General features: G+C 36.0%; 3 protein-coding genes across 3 annotated transcripts in view; 2 read left to right on the top strand and 1 right to left on the bottom strand.

Moving 5' to 3' along the window:
- Positions 1-1,612: 1,612 nt before the first annotated feature.
- On the bottom strand, positions 1,613-7,186 carry CBG06247 (the record flags this gene model as incomplete). Its single annotated transcript, XM_002633431.1, has 5 exons — positions 1,613-1,713; positions 1,972-2,188; positions 2,234-2,317; positions 5,367-5,679; positions 7,086-7,186. The coding sequence occupies 5 exons, from the start codon at positions 7,184-7,186 to the stop codon at positions 1,613-1,615; spliced, it is 816 nt and encodes a 271-aa protein (XP_002633477.1).
- Positions 7,187-8,002: 816 nt separating this feature from the next.
- CBG06246 lies at positions 8,003-8,654 on the top strand (the record flags this gene model as incomplete). Its single annotated transcript, XM_002633430.2, has 3 exons — positions 8,003-8,162; positions 8,209-8,372; positions 8,421-8,654. The coding sequence occupies 3 exons, from the start codon at positions 8,003-8,005 to the stop codon at positions 8,652-8,654; spliced, it is 558 nt and encodes a 185-aa protein (XP_002633476.2).
- Positions 8,655-14,261: 5,607 nt separating this feature from the next.
- The window catches only part of Cbr-nlr-1, a gene marked incomplete at both ends in the record, with an annotated part of 6,963 nt that continues 816 nt past the window's right edge, over positions 14,262-20,408 (top strand). The window contains 12 exons of the mRNA XM_045235684.1: positions 14,262-14,287; positions 14,570-14,664; positions 16,151-16,320; positions 16,473-16,614; positions 16,666-16,943; positions 16,974-17,081; positions 17,219-17,279; positions 17,620-18,270; positions 18,319-19,737; positions 19,786-19,998; positions 20,041-20,161; positions 20,208-20,335. Of these exons, the coding sequence (XP_045093031.1) occupies positions 14,262-14,287; positions 14,570-14,664; positions 16,151-16,320; positions 16,473-16,614; positions 16,666-16,943; positions 16,974-17,081; positions 17,219-17,279; positions 17,620-18,270; positions 18,319-19,737; positions 19,786-19,998; positions 20,041-20,161; positions 20,208-20,335 (3,412 nt within the window). The remainder of the gene's footprint in view (positions 14,288-14,569; positions 14,665-16,150; positions 16,321-16,472; positions 16,615-16,665; positions 16,944-16,973; positions 17,082-17,218; positions 17,280-17,619; positions 18,271-18,318; positions 19,738-19,785; positions 19,999-20,040; positions 20,162-20,207; positions 20,336-20,408) is intronic.

Genomic DNA, 20,408 nt, shown 5'->3' with positions numbered 1-20,408 from the left:
TATTTTAATTCCATCAATCAAAAATACCGGTTCGCTAGAGTTGATGTTTATTCGATTTATTTTTTAATAAAAAAGGAATGTGTATTTATTTATATCATTCGTTGAAGAAGAAATTTGAACAGCCTGTATTATACTGGTACAAAAAATTGGAGTTGTGGAAGAGAAATACCGGTGACCGTGGCCGAAGGTCCCACAACGACAACTACCGTAATCTTAAAAAAAATTATTTCAGGATTTATGTTCTCGTTTATTGGTTTTCGCCAATTTTTCCGTTATTTTCCCCTAAAAAGTGGAAAAGTTAAACGTTTGATAGCGAAAAATTGACTGAAAACAAAACTCGAGAAGAAACTCGGAAAATAAAAAGTTTTTAGGTTACGGTAGTGGTCGTTGAGGTGCCTTCGGCTTTATTTGATTGGATTTTCCGTGAATACTCTAATAGAAGGCCACCAAATCTGTCAACTTTAAGCCCATATATTTCGATTCCTGTAAGAGATATCAAAAAGTGGTCCACGAACCAAATGTTTATCATCATATCGAAACATTTCTGACAGTTGACCACATTTTGATACTTCTTACAAAAAATGAAATATATGTGCTCGAAGATAACGGTTTCGGTGGTTTTCTATTTTTTCGGTGATCTTCTCTTTTCTTTAAGGTGATGAGATGAGATTGCTTCGAAGGGATACGGTATTTGAAATTTTCTATCCGTTTGATTGAGCCATTATCTTCCTTCGATGTTTAAGAACTTTTAATTTTTTAAATCTTCATTTTCATTTTTCAGAGTTTATCCCACTAATAACAGTATCATCCGTTTGGATCGTTTTGTGTTACTATCGTGTAATTATATGTCGCAGATCCGAGTTCCTGGTATAACATAGTTGTTATACATGTTGTGTTCATTGCAGTGTTCGATTATGCATTGTTGCTGATTTTAATATTTGTATTATGTACAATTCATTTTCTTTCATTTGATTTGAAATCGTCTGGTCAAACATGTCGATTCAAAATGAATTTCCAACCTCTTCTACATACACAAAATAATCGAGAAAAACGGAGCGAAGAAACAAAATAGAATCCAAATCTAAGCGTTTTCTGAAAATAATATGTATTTTGCCGTTCTAGCGCACCTTTTCGACCACTCTCAATTTTCTACATTTTCAGTCATTTTAAGGCTTATTTTCATTGATTTCTAACCTTTGGTCATCAGAAATGTGTCATTTTTAACAATTTTCAAAAATGGTAAAATGGTCGAAAAGTGCGGTACTTTAGAATGTGGTCGAAATGGATGGTCGAAATGGTCGAAAAGGTGCGCTAGAACGGTGAATAAAAATAATGCTAAATAAATGATGAAACTAGAGAAAAATTTAAAACCATTAACATATCTTGATCTCGAAATAATAATGCGATTTTTCGTCAACTCACAAAACCTAGATTTCTGGGACATCCAAAAACTCCACACCAAAATTAAGATACCTTTATTTACAACATATTATTGAGCAACTTAATATTCTCCAATACCACTTTCAAATATTTATCATATCCATCTCTCCAAATAATGCTCTCCATCCGCTTGCAATCATTCGCAATGCTCTCAGTTGCCTTTGTAAAATTTTCAAGCAGCTTCCAATTTTTTATAATCATGTTCAGTGAAGGATGGTCGAGTCGCTGTCCAAAAAGTGTAGCACTGTGAATACAACTTTCTTGGGGTAGTACCTAAAAACATTCAATAGTTTTTCCGAAAGGATATATTCATACGCTTACCACAAAATCTATAATAATCAGCTGATGTTTGTCATCAAGCCCATAGTTTCTAGAATTAAGGTCGCCCAAATATAAAAGATTCCTAATCAAGTCCAAGCGCATTTGATGTTCGTCTGTAAACGGACATGCGGATCGGAGGGCACGTTTCTTTTGGAATCCTTGAACTAAAACAAAATAGCGTAATAACATGGTCAAATAAAATCGAAATACCTCTCTTTGTGGCGATATGCAAAGCGAGTGCTGATGTGTAGCACCTCGAATAAGCACTCGGAATGAAATGTGCATCGGCACCAACACCAATAAATTGCAAAAGCCGATAGACGAATATTTCTCGCTTATCAACGCGTGAATGAGCAGAACCACGACCCATAAAGGTATGATTCTTGACAAAATAGTCGGCGTCAGCTACGTGAACGATAAATCCTCCCTATAAAATAACAGAGAAAACCATGCAAGAAATATATGTAATAACCTGAGCCCCAGTGTCCGGTTTTGGAGAAAATGTAATCGAAAGAGCTTCATTAGCGAAATACTTTCTGAAGTAGGATCCCACAGCCTGGAAATTGCAATTATTGACACAATAAAGTGCCGTCAAAAATACTCACTATTTTGATGCTCTCTTCAACTTCAATAATAAAACGGTCAAACACAGTCGATAACTCCACGAACTTATCAGTGAAAGTAGGATACGTAGCGAAGAACTCACAATTTTCAAGGTGGATTAAAATTTTCGATCCTTGTTTAGCAAATTTAGCTTTTAAATGATCGGGCTTCTTCTGCGTAACACTGTCGGCGAAAACTAAGCATGCTGCCCAATCGTGTAGTCCACTGTGTTTCTAAAATGTTATTTCATGTTTGTTGTTATTTCATCTTCTTGTGTTATATTGAAAAACAAATATCTTGTTTGATTGAAGCCAAGTGAAAAAGTTAATACCTCAGGTGAGGTAGCCATGTTTGGGGTTCATGGCTAGGTGGAAGTGAATTCACTTTCTAGTGAAGACATCCATTTTCACTGAAAGTCCCCCATTTCACAAAAATCAAACAAGATATTTGTAGTCAAAAAATTTTAACTTCTAAATTATGGAATTAGTTTACTGTTTCAAATGTAAAAAATATACTGATACTACTGACATATTTAATGTTGAAACAAGCTCGAAACGTTCTATGATAAAAGGGTTATGCCAAGATTGTAATACAATGAAGTGTAAGCTAATTCCAAAATCACAGGAGGCTCTGGATTAGGAGATATCAAGGAGGTTAAAATTAGTGAAAAATCTAAAGGATTTTGTGGTATCAATGAGTTAGCAAGAATAACAAAGAAGCCTATCAAAGATGTCAAAGAGTTCCTGAATGAACAAGATGTTTACACTCTACACAAACCAGCTAGGAAGAACTTCAAGTGTCAAAGAGTGTTTGTGAATGGAATAGATGATCAGTGGCAGTGAGATCTCGTAGATATGATTCCCTACGTAGAAGAAAATAAAGGTTATAGATATCTTCTAACTATAATTGATTGTTTTAGTAAGTTTGCATGGGTTGTTCCTCTTAAGAGTAAAACAGGCAAAGAAACTGCAGATGCTCTTTCTTTAGTTTTCACAAAAAGTAAAAGAAAACCCAAAAAGATGCAAACTGATAATGGTAAAGAGTATTACAATTCCAATTTAAAAAGTCTCTTCAAAAAATTAGAAATTAATCATTTCTCAACTTATTCAGATAAAAAAGCATCAATAGTTGAGAGATTTAATAGAACGTTAAAAGAAAGATGTGGAAAATGTTCACTCATCAAGGAAGTCATAAATGGGTTGATATTCTTGATGATCTTGTGTTAGGATATAATAATCATTATCACACTTCAATAAAAATGACTCCCATACAGGCTTCAAAGATAGAAAACGAAAGTATTGTTTACAATAATCTATTTCCTATAAAACATAATTTTGAGGAAATTCAAAAAAATTCTAAATTCAAAATAGGTGACACAGTCAGAATAACAAAATATAAAGCTATTTTTGACAAAGGTTATCTTCCGAATTGGACAACTGAGATGTTCAAAATTGCAAAAGTTCATATTGGTAAACCTGTGATGTACGAACTAAAAGATCTTGCAGATGAAGAAATAAAAGGTAAATTCTATGAAGAAGAACTTACACTTTACAATAATGTTACTCACAAGGGAAGTGTTTTCAGAGGGGCGTTGAGAATTTTCTAAAAATTTCAGTACTGATGGTTTGAGATATCCGCAACACGATGACGAAAAAATCTAGGTCATAGTATCATCAACAAGCTAAAAATCTTCGTCTGAAAATTTTTGGTCGATTTCGCCCTCTCCCTCACTCCACTACGCCCCTCTCTCCTATACCCACTCCCCGCCAGAGGAAAATATCGGCTGTGTGGTGTTGTGGTAAGAGGGAGACTCATTAGGAGTGACTATGGTGGTTCGAACCCCACTGTGGTAAATCTTTTTTTTTGTTTTTTTCGAGACGAATTTTCGATATCCATTTTGGTCCCCTGAATAACAAATTATACTTATTTCATTAATTCCCGACGTTTTCAAAGTGAAAAAGAAGGCGTTTGAAGTTTTGAAGAAATTTTGAAATATTGTTTTTTCCGACTTGTCCTATCGCCCAAAAGCAAAACTTTCGACTCTCGGAATTGCTCCGTCTCGCTCTTTTTTGAGTGGATTACCACCAAATCTATCACCAACATGATCTTTACATATTTCTGTGTATTCCGTGCGATTTTGAGAATTATTTTAGAAGTTACAGTTTTTCAAATTTCTTGCAATTATCAGATTTTGGGAATTATCAGGGCTCACAGACGAAATCGAGCTGCCAAATTCTGTGAAAATGATGTTTCCATCATTTCTGAGTGTTTGAAAGACTTTTTTGCACTTTCAAAAAATTTCTCAAAAAATCACTTGTAAAGTGTGGGGTACCCCATGATGATTTTTTTCAAAAAAAAATTTTTTTTGAAATTGTACAAAAATATTGCAGATGATAGAGAAATGATCAAAAAAGAGTTTCCCGCTGAAAAAATCCTGGAAAAAGAGTTTTAAAGCTCGAAAAATGCACGTTTTTGGTCAAAATTTAGTACTGAAAACACTTTGAGAGCCCATATTTTTGTTCCTATTAGGGTTATGACCGAGATATTGCTGAAATCGTATTCAGCATGTTCGAAAGTACCTTTGTACAAATTTTGAGCTAATTCTCAACGCCCCTCTGAAAACACTTCCCTTGTCAGGAGTACAAAATCGAGAAAGTATTGAAACATAGGACTAGAAACAAAGTAAAAGAAATATTTGTTAAATGGTATGGATATCCGGAAAAGTTTAATTCTTGGATTCCTGAAAGTGATTTGAAGTCTTAATTAATTTAGATGCTCAATTATTAAAATAATCTAGGTGTATTTCATACACTGACAACCTTAACTCTATTATCCTTGACTTCAACAATATTTTCACTCAAGATTAAGCAATAACATTTAGTACTTTGAGCAATGTTTTTACCGAAGGAAGCTTTTATTGTAACATCAGGTCGAGATGCAATGATTCTATTATTTGTTTTTGATACATCAAATACTAAAAGTGGATAATAATAATAATACACATCTTCTTCCATGAAAATGTAATCTTTTACACTTTCATAGTAACTATTTCTGAATTCTTTAGCAAAATTGTATTGTTGAACTGCATTGAATTTATCAAAATCAAACTTCAGACATTCGTATGGATATCTTTCACTATTCAATTCAACATAGATTTCTTCAAGTCCACAATTATCAAATTTAGCAGCATTGAGATAATTGTTATCTCTTGCAGTCTGAAATGCTATGACGATGTATTTTATTTTATCATATTTTGTTCCTAGTTTCCAAGTGAATTCACGATTTCCATTTGGAATGTTATAACTTTCAAATTGTCTAGAAATAAAAGGTATTTGCACTAATTTATTACTTTCAAATAAATTAAGAAGTTTGTTTTGCATCTCTAAGGAAGGCATAATTTTAGGAATTATCCATTGAAGTTTATTAATAGTCATCTTAGCAGTAAATTTAGTAGGATCTGTGGATGTAATAGAATTTTTATTTTCTGGTGATCTGTAAAGTGAAAGAGTGTGTTTTCTTCCGTAAACTATTTTATTATAACATTCAGCAAAGCCAAAAATATGAGTCAGTGGAATACAAAAGGTAAGTAAGCCTTTTCTATTTTTAGTGTATTTATTTATCTTATAATTCATGATATCCTTAGTCTCGAGGATCCAACCAAAAGTATTTGGTTTATTCATTGTTGAAGAATAAGTGAGGAGGCCTTTCATAAGTGAAGCTCTTCCAGGATCATGATATATTTAATGAACACTCCAGTCTTCTTGAAACACTAATAGGAGAGAATCCTAGAAAATAATATCACACATTACTTCAGTTGTATGTCTCAAAAGATTATTTGATTTGTTCTCAAGGTATTGAAACTCTCCAGCTGCTTGAAAATCTGAGTAAACTTGTCTTCTTGTTCTTTTAGATTTTCTATTTTCAAATTCTTTTAGTGCATATTCAGCAAATTTAGTAACGTATACATCATAACTTGGAAAAGTATCACAAGCTTCTTTAGTTTTGACGAAATCGGATATTTCTTTATCTGTAGACCTTAGGTAATCAGCATAACTTGGAAGCATTAAACAATCATTTTTAATCTTTGAGTATTCTTCATAAGTAGGTAATGGAAAAGGTCTAGAAGTGTCTTTTAAACTTTGATTTGCTTCTAGGAAGCTTTGCTTTCGCTTTGTCGATCTTTCAGATCTAAGAATCTTTGATTTAGTAGATCTTTTATCTCTTTTGGTAGTATTCGAATTCACAGAAGTAGTGCTCATGAAAGATCACCTTTTCATCTAAAAAGTTGAGATCAAAATCCTTTAAACTCTTGAGATTCACAATCTCTTCGCTTCCAGGAAGTTTACCGAAGGAAGTTTTTCCTATAGAACTGGAAATAATTCCTTGTGAGTAGTACCAAATTTTGTCTCCAAGGGATCGTATTCTAATGGGTATTTGTCCTTGAGTAAGAGCTAAACTTGTCTTAAATCCATCAAAATGAGTTAGATCAATAAATTCAATTACTTCATCAACTAAAGATTTACAAAATGTTACTTTTACAACATCTTCATTAACTAGTTGAACTCTTATTGCTGAATGATTTAGTTGTTTTTAGTAGTATTCAATAATCCTTGTCTTTCCATTTTTTCCTTCTTTCTCTTTTCGAACTCTAGATATTGCTTCATTTTTTCTTCTCTTCTCGTCTCAAATTCTTTACGATCAGCTTCGTATTTATCTCTTACTTCTTTGTCTTTTTCCGTTTGGAGTTTCTCACGAAGTTCTCGATCCTTTTGGATTTGTTCTTGTTGTCTTTTATAATATTCTTCTCTTTCTTTTTTTCCATTTCTGTATTAAATACAATTCATCGTTTTAGGCGACAATCAAGCAGCTCCACGATAAAATTCGCATCGTCATCGATTTGTTGAAAGGTTCATTGGAAGGTGTAGGACTGAAAGATAACGAAACGTTGATTCTGGTTAGTTATTTTGACATTTAATTCTCATATTTTTTAAAAGCGAGAACTAATTTTTTTTTCATTTTTCCTTTTCGAGTTATCAAAGTAGAATATTGTTTTTTGAGATTCAAAAAAGTGCTAAATTCTTATATACATAGCTAGTGGATTTTATAACAGTTTTATTTAAAATTGTTGTTGCACGAAATTAAATATAAGCCTATGACTAATGGTGCATTTTAGAAACACAGTGGACTGCACGATTGGGCAGCATGCTTAGTTTTCGCCGACAGTGTTACGCAGAAGAAGCCCGATCATTTAAAAGCTAAATTTGCTAAACAAGGATCGAAAATTTTAATCCACCTTGAAAATTGTGAGTTCTTCGCTACGTATCCTACTTTCACTGATAAGTTCGTGGAGTTATCGACTGTGTTTGACCGTTTTATTATTGAAGTTGAAGAGAGCATCAAAATAGTGAGTATTTTTGACGGCACTTTATTGTGTCAATAATTGCAATTTCCAGGCTGTGGGATCCTACTTCAGAAAGTATTTCGCTAATGAAGCTCTTTCGATTACATTTTCTCCAAAACCGGACACTGGGGCTCAGGTTATTACATATATTTCTTGCATGGTTTTCTCTGTTATTTTATAGGGAGGATTTATCTTCACGTAGCTGACGCCGACTATTTTGTCAAGAATCATACCTTTATGGGTCGTGGTTCTGCTCATTCACGCGTTGATAAGCGAGAAATATTCGTCTATCGGCTTTTGCAATTTATTGGTGTTGGTGCCGATGCACATTTCATTCCGAGTGCTTATTCGAGGTGCTACACATCAGCACTCGCTTTGCATATCGCCACAAAGAGAGGTATTTCGATTTTATTTGACCATGTTATTACGCTATTTTGTTTTAGTTCAAGGATTCCAAAAGAAACGTGCCCTCCGATCCGCATGTCCGTTTACAGACGAACATCAAATGCGCTTGGACTTGATTAGGAATCTTTTATATTTGGGCGACCTTAATTCTAGAAACTATGGGCTTGATGACAAACATCAGCTGATTATTATAGATTTTGTGGTAAGCGTATGAATATATCCTTTCGGAAAAACTATTGAATGTTTTTAGGTACTACCCCAAGAAAGTTGTATTCACAGTGCTACACTTTTTGGACAGCGACTCGACCATCCTTCACTGAACATGATTATAAAAAATTGGAAGCTGCTTGAAAATTTTACAAAGGCAACTGAGAGCATTGCGAATGATTGCAAGCGGATGGAGAGCATTATTTGGAGAGATGGATATGATAAATATTTGAAAGTGGTATTGGAGAATATTAAGTTGCTCAATAATATGTTGTAAATAAAGGTATCTTAATTTTGGTGTGGAGTTTTTGGATGTCCCAGAAATCTAGGTTTTGTGAGTTGACGAGAACTCGCATTATTATTTCGAGATCAAGATATGTTAATGGTTTTAAATTTTTCTCTAGTTTCATCATTTATTTAGCATTATTTTTATTCACCGTTCTAGCGCACCTTTTCGACCATTTCGACCATCCATTTCGACCACATTCTAAAGTACCGCACTTTTCGACCATTTTACCATTTTTGAAAATTGTTAAAAATGACACATTTCTGATGACCAAAGGTTAGAAATCAATGAAAATAAGCCTTAAAATGACTGAAAATGTAGAAAATTGAGAGTGGTCGAAAAGGTGCGCTAGAACGGCAAAATACATATTATTTTCAGAAAACGCTTAGATTTGGATTCTATTTTGTTTCTTCGCTCCGTTTTTCTCGATTATTTTGTGTATGTAGAAGAGGTTGGAAATTCATTTTGAATCGACATGTTTGACCAGACGATTTCAAATCAAATGAAAGAAAATGAATTGTACATAATACAAATATTAAAATCAGCAACAATGCATAATCGAACACTGCAATGAACACAACATGTATAACAACTATGTTATACCAGGAACTCGGATCTGCGACATATAATTACACGATAGTAATCATTTTACCATTTTTGAAAATTGTTGAAAATGACACATTTTTGATGACCAAAGGTTAGAAATCAATGAAAATAAGCCTTAAAATGACTGAAAATGTAGAAAACTGTGAGTGGTCGAAAAGGTGCGCTAGAACAGAAAAATACATATTATTTCTGAAAGACAATAGAAATCTCTTTTTTCCTTTTTTTCAATTTCTCCCGCTTTCTTTTCTCTATTCTTTTACTAGTCTTCCGCCTTTCGCTTTTTTATCGAACTTTTATTTTTTTCTGTTTCTCGGACCATATACAACATAGGTTACACAATATGCATATCCTTGAAAAAGGAACATATGGCATGCTGGTTCTCGTAGCCCACCAAAGTCTTTGGTCTAAAGAGAGCACAATTATCTGGAGTTCTTTGTTTTTCTCGAGAGCCATAATAAGTTACATCAGAGTTCAAGATCATTGAAAAGAACTTAATTGTGGGAACCTTCATTGCAAGATTTGTTTTCAATTGGATTACGGTTGAAAAAAATCTGAATCTTTTTAAACCAAAGGAATATCCGAATTAACTACTTTTCCCAATTAGGAAGAGCTTGACAACATAAGAACCTGTGTTAATTATTCCTATTTCCCGAGCTCAGAACATACCACCCGTTCATTTTTTTTTTCGCTCTCAGAAAAGTGTCAAGTGCGTTATGAGACTAATCGTCGGTTTCTCCTCCCCCTTCTGTCGTTTTTTCTTCTTGCCAATTATGCACATCCTCTTTTTCACTCCATATGTGTCAAAATAAGTGCTTCTTGCACAACCTCAGAATAAGCGATTCCTCCCTCTTTTTTTTTAATAATTCATTCGGGCTCACACCGTGGTATTTATGATTGACACCAAACAGCTGTACTCGCTTTTCCTTTTCTCCTGCGCACATCTCCCATGGGTACTTCATTCTGGATGCTCAGCGCTTTTTGACGTACACAAAAAACAGCCATCAGATTGATTTTATGGTGGAATGCTTTCAGGAAAACAGCCATACCCAGCCAACTGACAGCTTCGGTTTTTACTTACGATGATATATTTTTGAAAAAAAAGTAAACTACTTTTGATGAAGTCTTTAGTGGGATAACCACTTGGTGTAGATATCAAATCTTTATAGGATTCGAAATCTTTAAAATTTCTAGGTCATCAGTTTTGCGAATTTTACTCTGAACAGATAAGTGTACTGTTTTTGAGTAACCTAATAAATACCGTAAACACTCTAATAGAAGACCACCCAAACTGCAAACGTTGAGCTCATATATCTCGGTTCCTGTAGAAAATATAAAAAAGCGTAAAGCTAAAAATAATTTGTCAGTTGACTTTGTTTTGATATCTTTTACAGGAACCAAGATATATGGACTCAAAGTTTGCGGTTTTAGGTGGACTCCTATTAAAGTGTTTACGGTAGATTGAATACTAACGTTTCAAAAGCTTAACGGAGGACTCCTACCAGGAGAAACTCCTACCAGAAGAAACCCATGCCACGGCGTCTAAGACTTTCTTTTAAGGGGATGAAAGTAGTTTTTGACGTTTTTCAAATTCCGGAAAAATCGCCTCATAAAAAAGCCGGCCCGCAGCCGTGGCCTAGGAGCTCACTCCACGGGAACTCGAATCCTTGTCCCTGTTCGCAACCTTTTTTTTGGAAATTATTTGTCCTCAACGGCGTTTTTTGGGGATTTCGGTTTTTTTTCCTCAATAATATTAGGAGAGCACATAATTTTGAAACATTTTATGCAATAAGAATATTTGGTCGAAGTCCCCCTTTGAAAAAAATGAAAATGGAGTTTGGAAATCAATTGTTTTTGGGACCACAGTTAATTTTCTGAAATATTATTCTCAAGAGATATAAGACAGTAGGAATTTCAAATAAATTCAAATTTGAGGTTGTTTTTTTGAAAAGGCAATTAATATCGGAAAGTTTACACTGTTTTCAACTTGTGGTTGGTATAACAGCACGGTGTTTCAAACCAAAAACGAGAGGTCCGAAAGGTGAACACATCCAACTTTCGGAAGCAGATTAAAACAATGAAAGCCAAATTAGGCTTAAATCAATGGAAAATTTTCCATAATTATAAATGAATTTTTCGCAGTCAGTTTTCACTGGAATTTTCCAAATAATCAACAAAATTGATAAATCACAACCGTTTTTGAATTTATTTGAAATTCTCACTGTCTTACATGAAGCCATATTTACGGTGTATAAGATTCAGAGAATATTATTATTACCAAAATCTAGGAACCCCATAATTATATTCTAATGGAGAATACACCTAATAGATTTGAGATGAACCATCGTCTAGCATTTTCTCTTCATAATTGAATATTCAGTGTCTTCTTCTCCTTTTTTTCTCCTTTGGATACATTTCATTTCATGTGAAATTGCTCATTACTCAAGTTTTTTACCGTCCAAATTTTCTACTTCTTCTTTTCTTCTCTTTCTGCGCTTCTTCTCATCCCGTTTACACTCTGTTTTCTTTCCTTCAATCTCTCCCGTTTTTTTACATCGTGTCCATTCTCTTGTTCCAATCTTTTTTTCTTCCTCTTTCTATCATTTTCTGTGTCATTTCCTATGAGTATAATAAGATTTGGTTCCCCATTTCCCCGTCTTTTTGAAGGACAACAAAGTGGCCGAAATTTAATAATTTTACGTTTTGAAAACGGCTCTTCTTCTTCTTCTTCCTTTTACTTCTCTATTTTCGGTTTCGTCTCGAAAAGTTCTAACTTTTTTTTCGTATACACATGAGTTTTTCGTTCTCTTTGCTCCTCCGTTCACTTCAAATGACAGGCGCTAAACTCTCATGAATATTTCATTCCCATATACTAATTAGTTTGACCCCAGGGGCCATATATGGACAACAAAACTAATGTTGTCTGAAATGTACCAACGCGAAGCTATTCATAACTTTTATTGATTATATGTTTAGAGCCTAAGATATAACAACTTCTGGATTCTGAATAAATTTCCATCCACCCGCATCTTCTTCCTCCAATAAAAAAAGCAAGAAAGTGTCAGATTTCATTAGAGTTGGAGGAAGAAAAAGAAAATGCATTTTTGATTGCTTCATTGTATTCTTGTTTTATCTGCTCGCCCAATTCTTTAGAATATCTTTAAAAAACTGAACAGATTCTCCCAAATAAAAAAGAAGGTTCGTTTCCGCTTCACGTTTTCGTTTGTTTTTGTTTTGCGTTATATTAAAAAAATTCACAGGGCTTCTTCCCAAAAAAAATCTGTAGTATTTGGAATAGAGACTCTGAAGAATGTAAAAAAGGATAAAAGTTCATGGAACCTATTCTATAAGAAGGTCACAGCAAGAAATATGAAATTTCGAAGTTTTGAAAAAAGAACAATTTACAAGATCTTATTTTTGGTATTAAAGGGGACTTCGATCAAAAAAAATTTATTGGATTACAATGCTCTCAAAAGAAAGATTTTCCTAAGTTTTTTGCAAAAAAAACTTTGCAAATCCGGAATCCCCGGATAACGCTGATGAAAATTTTGAAAAAAGTAGAGAACAGGGACGAGGATTCGAGTTCCAGTGCAGAGAGAAACCTAGGTCATGGCGACAAAAAGGCCACGAAAAGCGTCCCATTTAGCAGACGTCTGTCTTGGCCTAGGTTTCTCTCTGCGTGGGAACTCAAATCTTCGTCCCTATTCGCCACTTCTTTAAAAAATTCAACAGCATTTTTCGACAAGATCTACTTTTTAGTATCCACATTATTCTAATGATGTTAATTTTCATATTCTCCCGGTTCACTACATATTTGCTCCCTTCTGGAGATGTTCATCTTCTTTTTCCTTTCAAAAGTAAAGAAATTCTTTCTTTCTTCTCTCGCAAAACTTCTTCTTGTTGCGTTAGCATCCTCCTATCTTCTTCTTCTTCTTTTTTCTCTCACATGAATTCTCACACCATTAGCATACTTGCCCTTTCCCCTTTGAAGGGAGTACTATCGAATGCTCATTTTCATGCCGACAGTACTTGACATAATCCGCGTGGGCAAAAGCCAACCGAGAGCAGTCTCATTGTTCTTCTACAATAACAACACAGCAGCTTTTTGCAATCTATACACACATACACAGTAGGAGAGGAAGAACCCGCGCGGGGAGTGGGAAGACAAAATAGTGCACCAGATGCACAAAACAGACGGGAGGAGGCGGTCAGGAGAAGAAGAAGAAGAAGAAGAAGCAGGAGGAAGTGGGTGTGTTCTTCGCCAAGAGTGACCTCTTTTACCACAAGAAAAAGAAGAAGACACACCCGTGTGCACCAAGAAGAAGAGGACAGGAGGAAGAACAATTTGTAACTTCTGTTCTTCTATCTTTTTTCTATAAATATGTTCTTTTCTTCTATTTTTCTAGATTTTTGTCAAAACTTCAAGTGGTTTTCCAGGTTTAAAATAACCAGAAAACTTTTCGGGAAGTTCGAAATTTTTCTTGTCCAGAAGTGGATTTTAGATTTCTAACCGAAAGTTTGCAAATCTTTAGATTGTTCCATTTGAAAGAATTTGAAAAAAATTAGAAAGAACACGAATGATTCTGTAAGGTTACTGAAAGTTACTGAAAGGACACTTGGTTCGATTAAAAGCTACCGTATTTTCTCTAATAGTAGCCCACCTCTAATAGAAGTCCACCTTGGCTGTGCAGTTCGTCTTCTCGGTTATTTTTGACATAATTTTTTTTAATTTTCTGGTAAATTCTGGTATTCTTATCGTTCCTCAAATAATCGTGTTCAGTGAAAAACCCAAAACCCTCTAGTTCGAGAATCTGATAGAAGTCAGCCCGTGGAGGAGGTTGAAAAATAAAACCCATGAGCCTCTATTAGAGTGAATACGGTGTATCCATTGAACCTGCACCATGTCAGTCTATTTGAAATCCACCGATCATTATAAATTCTCTCATCTAAATGATCTCTCTAAACAATCCTTTATTCACTTTCTCGTTACCCCGAATGAGCTTTTCCGTCGTTTCGCAAAGGTTCTTCAATGACCCAAAAGCATGCACACCGCCCGTAATTACATCCAATTGTTATTGTTTTGCCGCCATTGAGACGTTCGAATGATGAATTACGAATTGCCTTTCCTCCTCATTTCATTTTCTTCTTATTTTCCCCTTCATTTTCCATCCATTTTGATAGCTAAATAGTTTCTTTTTCTCGGTTCTTATTTACTCAACTGTTTTGTTTAGATATCTTTTCCTCTCATTATTTTTTCGATCCTCTTAAAAAAGTAAAAACTAATATTTGCTCTATTTTTTCAGACATCTACTTCACACTTATGCTATCTGGATTCGAATGAGACGACGTGGCCTTTGCCTTCAACTTCTTCTATTCTTCATCTATGCAGTTTCTCAATGTGAGTTCCTAACGAACGAAGAGACTTTTAATTTCATTTCCATCAAAACGAACGGAGACACCAAATTCTCCATTTCTTGTGACTTTTGACACCACTTGCCCCCTTAATAGACGACTAGGGGTTAGTTTTGGGGGAAGGGAGAACCCTATTCAAAACGTTTCCGATCGTTTTATTGGACAAGATGAACTGAAAAGCCATAACTCAAACAATGTGAGCACATCGAAAAGATCAGACGAGAAAAAACAGAGAAACGAATGGCCGGCAGGTGTCATTGGACACTAAATCTTCGGAGCGAGTCTATGAATAATGAGTGAAAACAGAAAACCATCTGTCGGTTTCAATGTGGATGTGCTCTAAACGTTTCTGAGATTTATATACAATGCTAACATGACGTTTAGTATTAAAAGGTTCTGGAGGACCCTCGTTCCACCGGAAATTCGTCAAATTCAAGTGCTTACTCGCGCGAACGAGCACGGAAGGCTACATTTTGAACACGCTTCTCGATATACCCAAGTGAGAGGAAAATTCTTTTAGGTTCAAGGGTTTTCTAAGAAACAACTTGAAAAAGTGGTTTAAATTTGCAAGGCTTGTCCCAAGTACAGCATCTTCTAATCCAAATGGAAATCACATCTACATTTCACCGGTAAGACGGGGTTGGCAAAGAGCGTACAAACGGTGGCTGAAGATCTAAGACGTGGCTATAACTTGTGTCTCCAAGCAAATATGGAAAAAATATGGACAAAAATAATTAAAGGCAATCATTAGTAATCGGATTATAAGTTTAAAAATAAATATTATTTTCTGAGTAAAGTATAAGAAAACAAATTTTTTCGATTTCATGGATTTATTTTTTTTTTTGAAGGAGCATTTAACGGATAATAGTTTTTTCATTATGGTCCCATTACTAATGATTGCCTTTTATACTTTTTGTCCCATTTGCTTAAAGACGCAAGTTATAATTACGTCTTAGATCTTCAGCCGCCGTTTGTCCGCTTGTTTTGTCCGCTTTGTCCGCTTGTTTCCCGCCTTACCGGTGCTTTGAATTTTCAAAATGTAATTTCCATGAGGACAGAATGCCATGGTTTGTAAAACATGTAATAAACAAAAAAACAAACCCAAGATCGTATGCTGACTATTATCGGACTGCCTCGTTTCTGGTACCCAGAGCCTTCAATGTGCTAATTATATCCATCCTTTGATCTTTGTCACCCACATTTTATCTTCTTTATTGGTATCCTCTTAACCAAAAAGGTCATAATTCGATTATGAAATGTGGCTTCTGTAGTCCTTCTCTAAACCATCTCTCGTAAATAACCTCCCCGTACCCTGGATTAGCACTGCAAGAGTCATCAGGAATCTTCTCCTTATGCAGATGGCTCAACTCGTCACACCCTTCCTAAAAATAATCCCGTTTAGTGTAGACGTCCTCGTTTTTACACATATCTCAAACAGAAACAAGATCAAAGAGAAAATGACGAAATTTCAGGCTCTGCCGAATGTTCTGATGTCTCCTTCTCGTCCGTTGCATCGAAATTAGACGGTCTGAAGAGAGTGACACGTCTGTCGGTCAGTGGACATATTTCGGCATATCATGTTAAGGTTTCCATCTCGGATGACGACTTTCAGTTGGTTCGAGTCTCGAACGGGAATCCACTGGTAAGAACAACATCCTCCCTCAAGGGAATAAGCTCTTATCTAACCGACAAAAAAGAGAGACCGACATATTGTCGCCGGATGGACACGAAATATGTGTCGCCCGTTTTAAAAAGAAGAAGATGAATGTGTGAAGAAAAACCATGTTGTTGCAGGTCCTCTATTCTACGTTATCGAACACGCCATCTTGGACACACGTCGACTTTTTAGCTTCAGAAGTCCGGATATTGCCGGCTTTTGAACAAGCAACTGAAGATGTACGGGGGCCATTGTTGATTCTTACCGTTTGTGATTATGGTGGGTAGTTTGGTTGAGGGGCAGAAATCTCAAATCTGGAACTAATTTCAGACACACCTATTACTGCATTCGATGACTCATCGTACACGGTTGAATCACATCATGCGGGACTTGTATCCATGTATGAAAATGATCTATGTGTAGTATTTAGAACCTATCGATCAGGAGTGTTCTTTTTTTCAATGGCAGATCAAGGAGATGTTCTGATTGCTCAGATTATCCACGGAACTATTCATGTCATATTTGATTTTGGATCTTTAACACCTTCGAGGATAAGTGCTGGAAAAGCGCTGGATGATGGCAGATGGCATGAGGTATTCCTTGATAGAGTATCTTTCCTCTCAATATATTAATTTCAGCTGAGATGGCTTCATCAATTCGATTCGGTTCAACTCTCAATAGATGGAGTCCTGCTGAATCAAACTGCTCCGACGGGTCTCTATCGAAAATTGGACTTACATAGTGTGGTAAGTGCACTTCCTCCCGTTCTCGAGTGTAATTGTTGAATGAAATCTGAGAAGCGTTCCGGTGTAATTACCTTTTACTATATAGGGATAGACCACCCGTTGCTTACTTGTTTGCGGATTAACGCTGAGACTTGTAGGTACATATTGGAGGAAGACCTGCTGATGACTTCTCGCAAGGGATTGAGACAACTTTCACCGGTGAGTATATGGGAGAATAAAAAGGCACCAACGAATTGAGAAAGACTTGATCTATTTCTTTAGTAGATGGGGATACCGTAAACACTCTATGTAATAGAAGGGACCTTACTTTTAACTTTGAGCCGAATTTTCTCGGTTCCTGTGGAAGATATAAAAAATTGCCAACGGATAAATTACGTATTATAAAATCAGAAGTGTTTGGTCAGTGGACCATTTTTGATATCTTGCATAAGGATTGAGACAATTGAACTCAAACTTGACAGTATGGGGGATCTTGTATTACAGGTTTTAGGGCGCGTTACTTTCCTTTTTGAACCGATTAGAATAGTTGAATTTTCAGGATGCATCGCCCGCCTTCAACTCAACAATGCTGACCTCCTCCAACTCTCTCCTAGCGAAGTTCATAGTCAGTGTCAGATGCCAAAACCTCCATCTTTCACTCTTCATAATGCATCTCGTGCAGTTCTTCCGTTCACATTCCTCCCTTTTTCATTCGAATTTCGAATAGTTCCAATTAATGGTCGATTGGTAACTCTATTTGATGCCGAAAACGGAACACTGGTGGATGTAGTCGTCGACGAGGAGAAGAAACTGCATCTCGTAAGCAACATCACCAAGTTCAAACAAGCTGCAAATCCAGCAATCGACGTGGCAAATGGCGCCTGGCACAGTTTCTCCATGAGAATTCGAGGAGTTCGGATGGAAATCGACATAGATGGATACACAGTGCTTTGGCTAGAAGGACATGAAGTTCGGAGGATATCTCAGAGACTTTCTAATTTTATTTTATCCGCTAGTGGATGTTATAGAAGTGCAACAATCGATTTGACAAGTGTTCGAGTTGATGGAAATGTAACAAGAGGAGAGTGCACATTCCAAGAAAAATGTCTTCCGAACCCTTGTGAAAATGGAGGAGGATGTGTTCAATCTGCACTGGACGATTACGTCTGCAACTGTAGAGATGGGTATAAGGGAAAGAATTGTCATACAAGTGAGTTGATTTCAGACTTGTTTCTTGTAAAGTATTGAATATTTTCAGCTGATCTTCCACACTCTTGTGAGGAATGGGTGTTTACGAAAGGAAATAAGCAGAAAGCAGTTCAAGGAAGAACAGTTTTGATCGATATTGACGGTGGTGGAGAAATGCAACCGATTAATGTGACCTGTAAAACGGAAAGAGACGAATTGGGAGTTGATGGAGTTAGCACTATTCTTGAACATGATCTTATAAGACCCATGATAGTCACAGGAGACAATAAACCGGGAGCTGTGAGATATTCACTAACGTATGGAATAAGTATCGAGCAAATGGATCGGTTGGTGGAAGGATTTGAAGCATGTAGCCAGTTTATGAGATACACTTGTCGTGGAGGTGTCAGATTGATGACTCAAGGAGATGAGAGAAGTCCTTCGTCTTGGTATTCAACGAGAAGTGATAAACATGGATTACAGTGGGGAGAAGCTCCTCCGTATTCTAGAATGTGTTCATGTGCAATCAATGGGAGTTGTCTTCACAATAGAATGTGTAACTGTGATAGTGGAGAAGATTCAACAGATGAAGGTGTCAATCCATACTCACAATTACTTCCAGTCACTGGTCTTTTTCTCGGCGGAACTACTAAATCATCTTCGATTGAAGTTGAAATAGGACCTTTGAAATGCAGGAATCGTGCTACTTTTGACCCAGTAACTTTCTCAGACCGAAATGCAAAATTGAGTGGAACACAAACCTTCAACCAGAGAACTTTCGACGTATCTCTTCATGTAAAGTTCTCTCACTCTCAAATGTCGATTCTCTCGTGGCATTCGACTGATGATCTACACTGGTTTCATTTATATGTCAATGATGGAAAAATAGTTGGAGAAGTTGTGAATGGCGGAGAAAGTCAGCAGATTGTGTCGGATCATCGGTATGATGATGGAAAGTTCCATGCAATTTACTGGGAAGTTGATTCGACAGGAATGTTTCTGAAGGTTGATGGACAGCGGAAATCTCTGAAAACTTCTTTTGTACTTCCTACAGTATACATGTGGATTGTTGGATCAAGAACTGAGAAAGGTTCTACAGGATTCGCAGGCGTTATACGGAATGTCTATCTGTGTGGTGTTGAATTGACACTCGGACAGTATGCAAGAAAAGAGACTGAACGTGGAATCGCACTAGGGGATGATGGATACTGTAGACCAGATTTATGCCAAAATGGAGGACAGTGTGTTGATAAATACGATGGATATGTTTGTGATTGTAGTATGACTCCATTTGGAGGAAGCGATTGTTCGAAGGAGTACGGAATGATGGTTCCTGCTGGATCTTCGATTCAGATCCCATGGCAAAATCCAGCTCATCAGTCAATGTGTCATCGTATCGCAATTCAAACTGCATCTAGGAACACAACTATCTTAAGATCCAAAGCTCTTTTCGCTGATTCTACATTCAATATGACTGTTGATGATAATGGTAAGTGGTAGATTTGATTCTAGAAATCATTAAAAAAATACCTTCCAGGAAACCTTCAAATGATGGCATACGATGGATTCTTTTTTCACTTCAAACGGAATTCAAAACATCATAATTTGAGTGATGACGTCATGCACGACATCTCATTTTGTGCATCGAAGCATCATTTTAATGTGTCAGTCGATGGCATGCAAGTGATCACAATTGAAGGAAATTGGACATTCTTCGAAAGTTTCAATGTCTGGCATTTCCTAGATGAAAGTATGTCACCTCAAAAGGAATAATAAAACCTTGAATTTTCAGATTTCGAAGGTTGTGTTTCTCGGGTACAAACGGGATCAGCTTTTCCACTGAAAAGTCCAAAGACCGCAAGACTTAATTATTCAGGAAAGATCCGCTTTGGGACATGCCCTATAGAGGCAGTGTAAGTCTCCTAAAAATCTTTTCCATTTTCTAAAAATAAATTTCAGATCCCGACAAAAAATGTACGACTTCAGCCCACAGCAGGAGGCGACATCATCCACGATGAAGACTTCGACAGAGGATATAAAAATATTTTCTGTATCTCAAGCTAAACAAGATCTTATGTCGAAAGCAAGTGAGTAAATTCTATGCCTGTGGTTGAAAATAATGGCTTTCTGATTTTTCAATAGTGGTCGGTGGATTTTTCG

This window comes from Caenorhabditis briggsae, assembly GCF_000004555.2.
Source record: "Caenorhabditis briggsae complete genome, chrIV, whole genome shotgun sequence".
Classification (NCBI taxonomy): domain Eukaryota; kingdom Metazoa; phylum Nematoda; class Chromadorea; order Rhabditida; family Rhabditidae; genus Caenorhabditis; species Caenorhabditis briggsae.
Note: the sequence above shows the minus strand (reverse complement) of the source record. Positions and strands in the feature narration are given on the sequence as shown.